The sequence below is a fragment of the Vipera ursinii genome, assembly GCF_947247035.1.
Source record: "Vipera ursinii genome assembly, chromosome: 1".
Lineage (NCBI taxonomy): Eukaryota > Metazoa > Chordata > Lepidosauria > Squamata > Viperidae > Vipera > Vipera ursinii.
In genome coordinates, this window is record NC_139512.1 from 51,436,766 (window position 1) to 51,450,784 (window position 14,019).

A 14,019-nucleotide genomic window follows, 5' to 3' on the forward strand; every position below is an offset into this window, starting at 1 on the left:
AGTTTGACACCCCTGCTATAGGATAAAGATGAGGAACTGGTTGGCCTTCAGTTTCCAGTCTAACAAATGACCGGATTTGCAGTAAGATAATATCTGAATAGTCACAGACTTTCTAGCCATGAAAGAACCTCCAAATAGCCCTATTATGTGAAAGTGTGGGTTTATATGACACATTCTCTAGATTATTAATTCCAGAAAAATGAATAGCCTTGTATACTTGGAAGAGAACTGATGCTGACTTTGATAGAATGGGCACCACTTTGAGTGCAGGAGTGTTATCGCTAGAAATGCAAAGAGTGACGTGAGTTTAAAAACAGAACATAATCTGCAATAAATTAAACTGTACGTGTGTGTGTGGTTGGGCTGACAGACATGCATCTACACACATATATATGTAATGGCGTGTGGGGTAGGTAGATAAGACAGATAGGTTTTAGTCTTACCTGGTTTTTAAGACTGAACTATTTTCATTTTCAAATGCTCAGACAGCTGCTTAGAGGAGTCCGCATTGTTGAACATAGAACTACTAGGGTATCACAATCTAAAAGATTACAAAAGTCAGAGTATTTGTTTACCTATGGAATTGTTTTCAATTGGCTAACAGTAGGTCTATTGAGTTCATCGCCTTTTGAAGACCTTACAAATGTCTATACAGCTAAAATATATACTGTATATTAATGAATCAGTTGGAAAGCTTCTGCATCGGCTATATTTACTGCTTCCATATTCTGAATCTATTGCTCAATAGCACATATGAGTTCAAATTTTCAAAAAGATACCTTGTTTAAATCCTTCTAATCTCTAAGAGATTCGCTGAAACATGCAATTTGACCAGGGTGCCTAAACATTTGCATGCAATTTTGTGCAAAATAGTTATCTTGACACAATTCATAATTATCTTAACCCAAGTTGTGAGATATTACCAACAGCCAATTATTCAAATTAAATATAGTTTTCAAATTAAAATTCTGATTTTTTAATATATATATTCTGACAGGTGATCATATAAAATTTAGACACAAATGCACAAGGTATCAGGGATGAGACTGGTGAAATTAAAGAGATGGTGGCCTGAATTTTGGCTGCTAAAGTACTTTAAAACATTTTTTTCAATAGTTCTGAAAAGATACTCAATCAGCACATCAGAACACAAAATGAAGCACAGGAGATAGGAGGGTAAGTAAAAGTTAACATTTACTGATACACGACTGAATATTATGAAGGACGTACATGGATGGACATGGCAGTGGAGCCAGACTAAAGGCACAGGACACTTTCCCAGCATGCCGAGGGAAAGGGCCCGGACACCACCAAACAAATAACACAATGGAGATAACTGCGGCATATATATTTGTAACAAAGACCATAATAACATACATTTCTATTGGATCACATCAAGTGATTATATAAATCCGTATAGAGACTGTATAAAACTTTTATAAAAAAATATTTAAAAACTGTAAAAATGTGCATTTTAAAAGCATGGCCTCTGGACAGCTGGGCTGTAAACATTGTACTGAGGGTGTGCTTGTGGGGGCGCCTGCGCCACAGTGCCACAGACAGGCCCAGCAATGAGGCAGGACTTGTGTCAAGTGTTTGCCATTCTTGGTTTCTGGTTTAGTTCTGGAGAGAAACAGGAAGAGAGAGAGAGAGGGGGGGGGGGAGAGAGAGGGGGGGAGAGAGAGAGAGAGAGGGAGAGAGAGGGAGAGAGAGAGAGAGAGAGAGAGAGAGAGAGAGAGGAAAGGAGAGGGAGAGGGAGAGCACGGCAGGTCCTAAATGGGGAGGATACAAGAACTAATGTCTGCCCAGTTTTGCCTGTTGATGGCTTCCACCTGGTCCCTACTAACTCTCAACCAATCGCTGTGAGAAGAGGAGTAGCGAGAACCATAATGCTATCTCCCAGTGTCCCAAAATGTTCCAGGCTTGGAATGCAGGCCTGTAATGGGTTGCTTAAAGATATTCCGCAAGTTGAAGTACTGCAAGGAAAACCAGGAAAGCCTTCAGAATGGCTCCACATCCACTCAAGTTGACCTCTTAGTGGCAAGGGAAGCTTCCCACTTCAGTGTTCCACTGATCCTTCTTCTCTTCCTTTATCTGGAATGTGCAATCCTTAAGGAAGCTCATTAGTCCCGGCTGCACTAATCTCAACAGTGCACAGTTCGTCATACAGTAATTAGATGAGAGACTCTCAGAGACCCTGTTTGTGCAACTTCTTGCCCACCATGCATTCTTTCATTTCTTCTCAAGCTGTTCCAGCAGTGGATTGGCCTCATTCTCTGGTGTTTTCACACTATCTGTCCGAACAATGCAGGTGGGACGGTGGCGATTCAGCATCAAGATCAGCTGCTGCCTTTCCTGCTTTAGCTCTTCTATCTGTGCCTTCAGCTCAGCATTCATGAGTTCCAGGCGTTCAGATTCCTATGCAAAATCAGAGAAATGTGGAGGTGAAGTTTTCAATTTCTCAGTTATACTGTAGGAAGAAGCCACTACCTCATCCAACATCCAAAACAAACAGACACTTCTCTATTCACAGCTAGATTGCTCTACATTGTGAAGCACGGATGGAGAAGAATAACACAGGAGCTTCCAGAAAAGCAGGATTTTTTTCGGCTGTTTCATCCACTTTATAACAGTAGAAGGAACAAGGGGTCACACTCACCCGCTGCAGGAATTCAGTTCTCTCCTTCTTCTTGTTCCGACATCGAGCAGCTGCTACTTTGTTCTTCTCTCTGCGTCTTTTTCTCCTTTCCTCTTCCTCATCTAGCTAAAAGAGAAAAACGCAAGTGCAATAAGACAACTGAACAAAGAGAAGAAATCATGTGATGCTAACTACATCTCACACAGCCCAGTGCATGATGCTTTCTTCCACAAAACATTTAATCCTTAAGCTGCCATAGAGACATGGATTGAAACTCTGAAAGCTATATTCTGCTTTTCTGTCTGTGGGCTTTTTAACAAGCCCACAAACAGATTCGCATGTCCTGATGACACTGAAGTGGAATAGATGCCTACATCTTAAGAGGGAGAGAGGGAATGTATGCCACTAATTATTCATCAGTCAATTAGCACCTTCAAAGTATTCTTCTCCCTGCTCATGCATAAGCAAAAGGAGAGTCAGGACAGCATATCATTATGCCAGTGGACCATTTATCACCAGTGAGGCCTGGATGACATTTTATATCACTACTGAATAAAGCTTCAGCAAAGAAGCCATCTAAAATTTTTCTCCTGGGAATCTCATTGTAAAGGATCCTGAAAGATTTAAATTATTTGGGTGACCTTCAGCCAGGATCTGCAGCACTCCTGTTAAAATGTCCCTGGAATGCAATGCTGAAATCAACCCTGTTTAGATGGTATAATCCCATCTTGAATTCAGTGCATAGAGCGTAGTGGCCAGCAACTTCACTCCTCAAGGCAAAGTATGAAACCTTTGCTTACGATGCATTCTGTAGTCACACCTCATATAGCTAGAGACTCTCCATTGTTGCCATTTGCTCTTCCTTCAAATCTGTATTACAACATTTAGCATTGAATATTCCCTTGTACAAGGGACACGGTGGCTCAGTGGGTTAGGACGCTGAGCTTGTCGATCAGAAGGTCGGCAGTTTGGCGGGTCGAATCCCGAGTGCCGCGTAGCAGAGTGAGCGCCTGTTACTCGTCCCAGCTTCTGCCAACCTAGCAGTTCAAAAGCACGTAAAAATGCAAGTAGAAAAATAGGGACCACTACAGTGGGAAGGTACAGCGTTCCGTGCGCCTTTGGCGTCTAGTCATGCCGGCTACATGACCACGGAGACATCCTCAGACAAGCGCTGGCTCTTTGGCTTTGAAATGGAGATGAGCACCGGCCCCTAGAGTTGGAAACGACTAGCACGCATGTGCGGGGGAACCTTTACCTTTACCTTATTCCCTTGTACAATAACCTTACATCTATAAATTACTATATTATTAGACCTTTCTGCCCTAATCAATCAGGCATGTTTATGTAGAAACAAGTCACACTATGGATATTTCCAAGTAAATATTTTAGAAATGTGAAGATCACAGCTTTCTCAAATGTCAACATTATTTTACAACCACATGTTCTCTTTTTACAGACACGCACAGACGTCAGCTTTTCTAAGGTTAATGAAGTAAATGTATTTTTACAAATATAAAAAAGGTATAACTACATAAACATAACCCATTTCTCAGTTCCAGAAAGGAGGATCAACTTTACTTTTTTTCCATTATAATCCTGGTTGTGTGAGAAAAAAAAAGACACCTTCCAGGCCGCTTTGTATGAGCTTTATACCAACTAGTCAAGTAGTCAGTTCTCTAATACAATAAGTATTTATACGTAGGATTCTTCATTCATTCAATTTATATGGCTGCCGCTTGACGTGTGATTCAGAGGAGCCAACATCCAGTTAATAGCAACAATTAACAAAACAAATTTAAAAGCCCATCATATCCAAGGCGTGCTCTCTCTCTCTCTCATGCGTTTGCATGTGTATACATGCATACACATATACCCTGAAAACAGGCTCCCCTAATATTCTAGTCTAGTGTCCATGGAAAAGCCAAGTCTTTACTGCCTTGTGAAAGGCCAGAAGAATGATGCCTTTATGGATTTAAGAGATGCCAATGTTCCACAGAACCACTGTTTCTGTTATTTTGGGTAGTTATTTGGAAGTTATGCATACATTATTATCCTTCCAACAATGTGAAAATGCTAAATATTACATCGTGCGACTTTCTCAGTTATTACCCTGCCAGTTTTATTAGTTGAGCCTTCACAAGCAAGCGCCCTCCAAGTGTGCTAATCACTTTCTTCATTATGCAGTTCCATTCCCTCCTTTACCCTAAGCCAGCCTTCTCTTTCCTGGTATCCATATTAGCATGGGTTATGCTCAGAGATGATGGGAATTTAGTTCAAACCTTTCTTTCTTTCCTTACCCTATCCATGAGGAGACTAGTAAAATGCCTTGAACTGTACAGCGCTTAACAACATGACTAAATTTATTTTTCAAACTATCCTTAGTACTTCATCAGATCCTGGGTAACGCTATCTTCATTTTCAAAAATTTTATCTTGCCTAATTTAGAAATCTAAAAAAAAAAATCCTAATAAAAACCAGAAATCCCTGTGAGCTAATTACCTTTAAGGAATAGGTCACTTAAAGCAGTGGTACATTTTTTCAGGTTTGCATGGAAAACTAGAAATAATTGGGCTGCTTTAAAGAACAGAAGAAAAGGTACAGACCTCACCCAAATCACCTTTCCAAATATTTCTCAAAGCATGCATGCGCATAAGCCTGTAGGTTTATGAACAAAAGGAATGAGTCGTCATTGCTTTTGAACCCTGGTTGACAGATACGGGTGACACTTTGACCCAATTTTATTTTAGAACCTACCTCACTTTTCATTGGCTGAGGCCTCTTGCCCAGTTTCACCTCCAGGAAATGTAGTGGTGAGATCATGGCCCCAATGCTGCGAATGTCAGCATACTTCAGTTCCTCTGCTGTCAAAGTAGTACCAGGTAACCCTGCCAAAGGGCCAAGGCCAGGCAGAGCGCCAGCTGTCAAGGACGGGTCTGGAATCTGCCCTGGCATCATAGCAAGATACACAATTCCACACCCTAGAGAAAAGAAGGAGAAGCTAACCATCATTTGCTGTAGAAAGCTAAGCAGGGAGAATACAAAGAGTATTAGGAAGAAGCATTATAATTGGCTATTTTCTGTGAAACTCTCCCCCCCCCCCCCCGCACCACCTTTCTTTCCATCTCTCTTTGTCTCTTTCTCTCTCTCTTTCTGTCTCTCTCCCTCCCTCCCCCACCCCACGTACCGGGCTATGGAAATTGATAAATAAAAGACATACATTAAGTTTTAAAGCAGACTTTCCTGCCATGTATTTGAAAAGATTTCAGTCTAGGACGTTGCACAAAAACCTTTGGAGAAAGATATCTTAATGAATATGAACTATTATTCCCATCGCAGATCATAACCAATCCACTTTCAAACAGTTAAACAAAGAAAATAAAATACAAAAGGCTGCGGGGGGGGGCATGGTGGGGGGAGATTAAGCAAAGCTAGATAACTGAACATTGTACCTTTTTGTGTCTATAAGCATGTGCTAAGTTGAAAGGAGGTGGGTCACAAAAAAAAGGAGGAATTAATAATTGTTATGCTAAGAGGAACCAAACCAACTCTGTGGATGAATGCTTTAATAAACAAGAAGCAATGATTAGCTAATTCAGCAAGGGGTCTGTTCAATGTATTTATAAACTCAAGGAGGAAGGCAGAATTACAAAAGGAAGTTAACAAATTGCACAGATTATTTAAGACTAGGAATTATGTAGTATCCCCCCCCCCACGAAACCTCAAAAGCATTGATCAACTTTAGTACTGCCTACAAAAATGTTCCCTTGGAAAATACTACTATTTAAAATCCTTTCCCATATCTGGTTTGGGTTGTGCTAGCTGCAGCCAGTTATTTAAAGTTAGGGAGGAAAAAACTTCATAAAGGATCACCTTGATTTTATCTGTTGAAAAATTCATATTGTTCGGCACAATGATTTTGGAAAGACTAAGCAATAAGAAAGAGAATTGCACAGAGATCGATCGCTCTATTTGAGTAAAAAATAATAATGAAAGGCCTATCTTTAAAAAATCACCCCCTAAAAGACTGGAATAGTTAACTGGGGGGGAAAAAGCAAACCAGTCTTATACTATTTTTGCTCCTTCCCTACCCATCAATAGTCCTGGACTGGGCAGCATGATGGAAGCACTCCTCCCCTCTACTATTGGCCAAGTTGGGATGAAGGGACCACTGAAAGTGCACCTCTCTCTCCTCTCTGAAAACCTGTGGGAAGAGAAAGGTCTCATGTATTGTAGAGCAGGGGTCCCCAACTTTGGCAAGACTTGTGGACTTCAACTCCCAGAATTCCCCAGCCAGCCATGCTGGCTGAGGAATTCTGGGAATTGAAGTCCACAGCTCTTAAAGTTGCCAAGGTTGGGGACCCCTGTTGTAGAGGGAGGAAAAGCTACAGAGAGCTTGTTTCTGCCCATCCTGCCAAACCTATAACACGTCCTGCCAGAACTGTCACTCAGCTGCTGCAAGGTATGTATATGCAGGTTTTGTTGTTTTTGACAGATTTGGTAACCTTTGGAAAACATTTGATTGACAGATAGTTATAGATGTTCATTTGACTGAAGGGTAATCATAAGCAGTCGTGTTAAATAAAATAAATAAATTTTAAAAATGGATCACTGCTAGACAGAAAGCTTTGCTTTTTCAGAATTCATGTGATTAAAAATGACACTGATGCTATAAGCCTGAATGACAGTTGAGAAAGAGAAGGGAGGGCTATGTATTATCACATTAATAATCCCCTTGAATCTAGGGAAAGGAACATTTGGCCTTTGCAAGGTCAAGAACACACCGGCTTCACATAACCCTCTAAACCATTATTTAGTAAATAAACTAGAACTAACTTTGCTTACAAACCTTAACAGCTGCATTTATGCAATATGCTAAGCTAGAAAGAAAGAAATATGGGTAGTATTAAGTATGATTTCAAATATACACTCTACCTAAAATAAATATGCACAATATTCCTGATAATACATAGCTGTCTTATATTATGCCAGTGACGACTAAGTATTAGGTGTTTTCTTCTAGTGTGCATTTCTATTTAAGTGCAATACAAAACATATTTCTCCGATCTCCACAATTCTAGGGGGGAGGGGGGGTTGGTTGAGATGTTAAGTGATTCAGCCAAGATCATCCAGTGAATTTACATGGCTGAAAGTAGTTTAGAATCTGGGTCTCCTCCTTGCCAGCCGAACACCTCAACCATTATATAACACCTGATCTTTCACTACTTTTCCACTAGACCAGGGGTAGGCAACCTCGGCTCTTTTATGACTCATGGACTTCAACTCCCAGCTATGCTGACTCAGGAATTCTGGGAGTTGAAGTCCATGAGTATTAAAAGAGCCAAGGTTGCCTACCCCTGCACTAGACCAGTAGCGCTGTAGCATTTGAAATAGCTCTTTCATATCACCTGCCATCTTAAGGGGAGATACTAACATTTGATAAAGGAGCATTTCAATGCAAAGTGTATACTGTATTTTATCATGATCAATTCTCCTTCCCTAACCCCTTTCGCCTTAGAGCAGGGACAGGCCATTTAGGGCTCTTCCAGAGCAGGTCTAACCCCATTCAGCATTCTTAATCAGAAGAGGCCTTTGCAACTGTAATTTATAACAACCGGAGGGACTAAAGGAAGCCAAAATGCCTTATTTTAAATCAAATCAGTTACTACCATTAATCTAAACCTATCTTTTCCAATTCAGTGCCTTCTAGATATGTTAGATGCGGCTCCTATAATTGCTGGTCTAAGGTCACATGGACAGGGGTATAAATCAAGTTATAGTTCAACACAGATGGAGCATATCAGGTCACAAAAGGCAGCCTAAAGTTTCAGCTTTTCTAATGCAGTTACTTAGACTCAAGTTTGTGCACCCAGATATCATCTTCCATATCATTTTATGTGTCCGTTGCTTTTTGTTGAGGCTCTCAAAGTGAAGCGATTAAATCTGCCAAACCACAAATAACTTGCCTAGGTAGAAAATTGCTCCTACTGCCGAGGTGACATAAAGGAGCTGGCATACATTTGAAGCACATTAAAAACTGCACTTTTTTCTACTTTTGATTTTCTTTTGTCAACCACCTTTTAAAATATTTTCGAGTTCTGGAGACTAAGAAACGTGGTATAAAAGGAAACTTTTGAAAAGTGGTTTAGAATGATAACCCATCTTGTCTTTTCTCTTCCTAAGTCACTTCCTATTAGCTTCATCACGATTTGGCTGAGGCTTAAAATTCTGATAACAGAATAACAGAGTTGGAAGGGACCTTGGAGGTCTTCTAGACCAAACCCCTGCTCAAGTGAGAGACTCTATACAATTTCAGACAATTGGTTGTCCGGTCTCTTTTTGAAAGCCTCCAGTGTGGGGCACTCACAATTTCTGGAGGCAAGTAGTTCTATTAATTGTTCTGTTGGGAAATTTCTCCTTAGTTCGAAGTTGGTTCTCTTTGTGATTAGTTTCCATTCATCGCTTCTTATTCTACCTTCAGGTGCTTTGGAGAATAATGTTTTAATCTCCATTCATTATGTCTTTAATCTCCATTCATTATATCTAGTTTGGCCCATATGTGTTTGAATAAAAAGGCATATCTGAAAGCAAATTTTTTTTCTAATGTGTGTTACTTTTTAAAGGACAGCTATGCAAATATTCAGACTGACTGGAAGTAGTGTGTGGAATTATTCTGAAATTTATGAGGATAGAAAAATATTTTTCTTTCAATATTATATTTGTGTATTAAGTGATTTTTTTCTGATATATTTTTTTTCATATTCAGATGCTAAAGCTTATTAGGACAGAGGTCAAGATTCCGGATTTTTTCATTAAGTTAACCTAGGCCTAGTTCAATCTGCTGCAACTTAATAGTGCTGACTGGTGATAATGAGATGATATAGTTTAGCCTACCTAAACTGGGGAAGCATGACCCAATTAAACTATTTTAAGCAAGAGAGCCATAAGAACATATTCCTGTCTCTACCTAGGCCTTCTTCATAAAACCGAAGACATAATAGCGGTTTGGGTTGTTTTTTTTTTTTTGCAGCTTAGCATTTTGTGTGAAACATGTCCCAAAACTGAGGCATTGAAAATGTTTCTTCAAAGCTTCTTATTCAACTAAAGGTTGAAATGAATTGCACCTAGATCTGTTAGGCAGATCATCATATTTTAACCCCGTTATAATGTTGCCTATTCTTTCACTTTTGCAACAAAAGAATCTCTTTGGTATTGATCTGTGTTTCTAGAACAATAACTATAGAAATAAAGATCCTATTTCAATGAGAAAGTCACTAGAATTTGTGACAGGGATGCAATATACCCATGGCGTTTACTGCATAATGGCCAGAGGTTACAGAGCAAACAGCCACGTTTGTCTCTCTTAAATCTTCCAGAACATGCCATGTAATCTCAAGACAGCTAGCTATCTGCTGCTCCTTGCAAGGAAGATGGATTTTGACTGCAAGTCCTATGTCCTGCTGACCCACCCACACAAATGGGCATTTTAAACTGTTAGGAACTGCACAAAGAATTTGACATCCTAACAACTGGTCTCCTGAACGCCCCCACAAGTTTGCCGATTCCCAGTGGAGAACTCTGGCAAGAGCCTGCAGATTGCTTCCATGCAAGCAAGCAAGCAATAAGCTGAAACATTCCTAGCCTGACTCAGTGAAGCATTTGTCTTTGCTCCGCTCTCCAAGCCCCACACATGCGCGTGCGTGCACACACATGCACATACACATACAGCGAGTGACTTTGGCAGTCCTTGCATTCCAGGGCTGGTAATACAAGCCATGGAGCAAGCTGCCAAGACAAGCAACAGAACGAGCCAGGCCCCATTTCATTGGCCACCATCAGTTGCATATGGCCCTGGAACCAGCCAAGTGAGTGTTCTCACCCACCTTGAGGGCATAGGAGACCCTGTGTTTTCAAGCACACCTCCGCAGGCCCTTCATCAAAAGAAAAAAGAAACATAATGTGGCTCTTGCTTGCTGTTTTTCCTCTCTCTTTCTTTCCTCTCAATTTCATCTGCAATCTACTCCCAAATAATTAAGGGCAGGGACTGGGGAAAAAAGAAAAAGGCCTTGTAGAGGGAAATGCAAAAAACCAGCTTTAGCTGCATTTCATGCTTGATTACTAAAGTGAATTTAGGATTTATTTTTTTTTGCTGCGTAATTTCTTTCTCAGGTTTCAGAGATGTGGAAGAAGGAAGACCTTTTGAGAAATGGCGGACATGAAATATCCACCTTCTTCTGAATAAAACAGATCAGGTAGGATGTGAGATTTGCTCAAGCTTTAGTCAAAAAGATTACTAGCCTGCACAATCACATTGTGCAAACCAAAGAAATGAACAAGCAGACTGGCAAAAAGCAGCATTATTCCATTACTCTCTCTGCCCGTCTAAACAGAAAGAGAGAAGTTCTCAATCCTAGTTAGTAACAAGATACTTTTCAAAGGGATTAAGACAGCATTCTGTGCATTTGTGGATCTGGAGCCTACAGTGCTGTATACTCAGCAAAACTGTCCTGTGGGGGAAAAACACAGAACAATAACAAAAAAGGTCACCAGTTTTCCAGAAAGTCACAGTGTTTCCCAAGAAAACACTCAGTTTATAACAATAGGCAAAAGATATGCAAAGAAAGCAACACATTGAAAATGTGTCCCAGGAAGATGCTTTCTTCAAGCCTTCGTGCTTTTTTGTTTTCAATCAGTAAAATAAAATCTGCATGTCCTCCTTAACATGCCAGAAAAGGTGTGGCTAAACTATCAGGCACGCCCAAACCAAAGCTGTGGAACTTGCAAGCTTCAAATCACTTTCCCTAGCTCCTCCAGGCAAGGCCTAGCCCAGTTTAAGTAACACTTCTACATCCACAACTTTCACCCTATTATAGTAACATAACAAAAAACCAGTGGAGATGGCCTCATCCTGAAGCAGCAAACTCATTCATAAAAGCCCTAGACACATGGATGGATGGGGGAAATGTATCCTCTGGATTAATGGAAGAAAGCCTATGGCTGAAGCAGTGACAACACAGGGACATTATTAACAAGAAAATCACAAGGAAGGGGAGGGGATAGTTAGCACAGAAGGCATAATGCTTACAGCAATTCTATATAACGCATAAGTCAACTGCAACTCTTTTGTTATTTGCTATCTATTGGGAGCACTCTGCAGCTCTTTCACTTATCTCTTTGGGAACACAAAATCCTTGCTGTCATTTTCCTACCCGGAAAAGCCAGCCCACTATGCTGCAAAGTCCACCTTTATCATGAATTTCTTCCCTAATATCAAATAGAAGACAGGGCCTTCCCGTCCTGTTTTCCTTGACTCTAGAAAAATGAGAGCGGATGGAAGAGAAGCCAAATAGGTGGCTAAAGAAAGAAAAGATTAGCTAAATGATAGGACGTATAGGAAGGCAGAGAAAGAAAAACAAACAGTGAAATAAAATGTCCAATGAAGATGAAGGACACAAAAAGAATCTTCCAGTGGGATGAAGAAAAAAAAAGATGTCCCTCTTTGGAACTGTTGATCAATGAAAAATGAAAATGTTCCAAATAAGCAAAATGCTTGTAAAAGAAAATACAAAATTAAACTGGAATAACACTGTTTTCCTCCAAATATTACATCACTGCCTTGTTAGTAATTACAGCATTCCTAAACACGATGGCTGGATAGTGTACCTGCATTAAAGGTACCTGAGGTATGTTGCACAGGCACCCACTTCCTCCTCCTTACAGTTTAATATCAGTGCTTCGTTGCTGATTTATTTATTTTTTATTTTAATTCCATTTATATCCCGCCCTTCTCCGAAGACTCAGGGCGGCTTACAAGCTTAGCAGTAGCCTTCATTCTATGTATATGCCTGCTTATTAGGGCTTTCACACACCTCCCAAGTGGCATTATTACAAAGTCAGCTTATTGCCCCCAACAATCTGGGTCCTCATTTTACCTACCTCGGATGCCAAGAATCCTGCCTTGATGCAATTTGCTAGATGAGGAAAAGGAATTTAATTCAATCTTTTTCCAGCCCAGATTCCGAGCTATTATATTTGGGAAGTTGTGAATACCAAATAATGCCTAAAGCAATCAGGGTAGAAAAGCTTCCAGGATATCCCGATACCCGACAATTAATTGACGTTCCGCACCGATTAATCCAAAATAAATAAATCGCAACGGAGCTTTCTCTTCCATCACTAAGTATCAGAACGTTTTACAGTTTCCCGCTCACCATAAAAATGTACTGGAATTTTGCACGGGGGGGGGGGGAAATGCCACTACGATATTTAAGATACCCTGCGTGTCAGCAAGACAGTTAAAGAGTCCTAAGCAGCAGCTAATGGGGGCCGGGGAGGGTGGGGAGCGCGGCAGCTTCGACCCTAGGGAATGCGCCAGCGGCCCAGGGCTAGCAGCCCCCAGAGAGGCTGAGGCTCCACGAAGGTCGCTCCTGGGGCGGGGGGATGGGGAGCACAGGCCCGAGCAGAGACGCCGAAAGTCCGATCCGACGATCGCAGCCTCGGCAGGCGGACCAGGAAGAAACCAGGCGCGGAGCTCCCGCAATACCAACCCGCCCTTCCGCCGCGCGCAATCCATTCCTGTACCCACCGGAGGGAGGGAAAAGGTGCCTCCGGGGCCCGGCTGCAGCGGGAAGCGAGTCGAGCGCTCAGGTCCTCCAGCGCCGCCGCCGCCGCCGCCGCCCAGCTCCGGGAGCGGGTCTCGGCTTCTCTCCCCAGGCCCGGTCCCGGGACCGATCTCTGCGGCCGCGGGCACGCCTGGCTAGCAGCAGCCCCGCCTTCTTCGCCGCAAGTCGCTTCGCCCCTCTCGCAGGCTGTGTCGGACGGCTGGGTGGGTTGCATCAGCCCCTATTATATAGCAGCCCCTGAGCTGCGGGGAGGGGTCGGGAATGCGGAACCGGCCGGGCTGCCAGCTCCAGACGTCAAGGTGGGAGGAGAAGAGAGGACCGCAGGGGAGGAGATCGCAGCCGGCGTGGGGGAGGCGGGACTTTTCGCGGGCAGAGCCCGGTGGCTCTCCCGCCCGTTCCCGCCAGGCGCCCCACTCGGCCACTTTCAGCTCCCCCCCAGCCCAAGAGCCAAGTCCAGTCGGAATGGAAGCAGGGAGCCCGAGCAAGTGCACAATGCCAGCTGTAAGATCGCTGCAAACGAGAAGGCTTCCAGGTCAAAGGGCGTGACTTCCAAGCAGGCTCTAACCTCGCTCGGCACCTTCTCTTCTCTTTCGGAAGGAAAAGCTGCGAACCGGGCTGGGCGGTTTTTCCGGATGATAAAAAAATAGCTCCCTTTGGTTAGTGCGGGCCATTCAGCGAAGCAGAGCATCTGGTTCAGGGACACTTTTGATTCGAAAGTTCACTTGATTGGAAAGCTTAGGGGGTGTGTGCAGGCTAAAAACT

At 42.3% G+C, this 14,019-nt stretch overlaps 1 protein-coding gene across 1 annotated transcript; it reads right to left on the reverse strand.

Moving 5' to 3' along the window:
* Positions 1-1,183: 1,183 nt before the first annotated feature.
* On the reverse strand, positions 1,184-13,753 carry JDP2 (Jun dimerization protein 2). The gene is made up of 4 exons (XM_083350833.1): positions 13,221-13,753; positions 5,393-5,616; positions 2,660-2,764; positions 1,184-2,418 (listed from the first exon to the last, which is right to left on the reverse strand). Exons 2-4 carry the CDS (start codon positions 5,591-5,593, stop codon positions 2,233-2,235), a joined length of 492 nt encoding a protein of 163 aa, XP_083206959.1. The 5' UTR covers positions 5,594-5,616; positions 13,221-13,753; the 3' UTR covers positions 1,184-2,232.
* Positions 13,754-14,019: the final 266 nt, after the last annotated feature.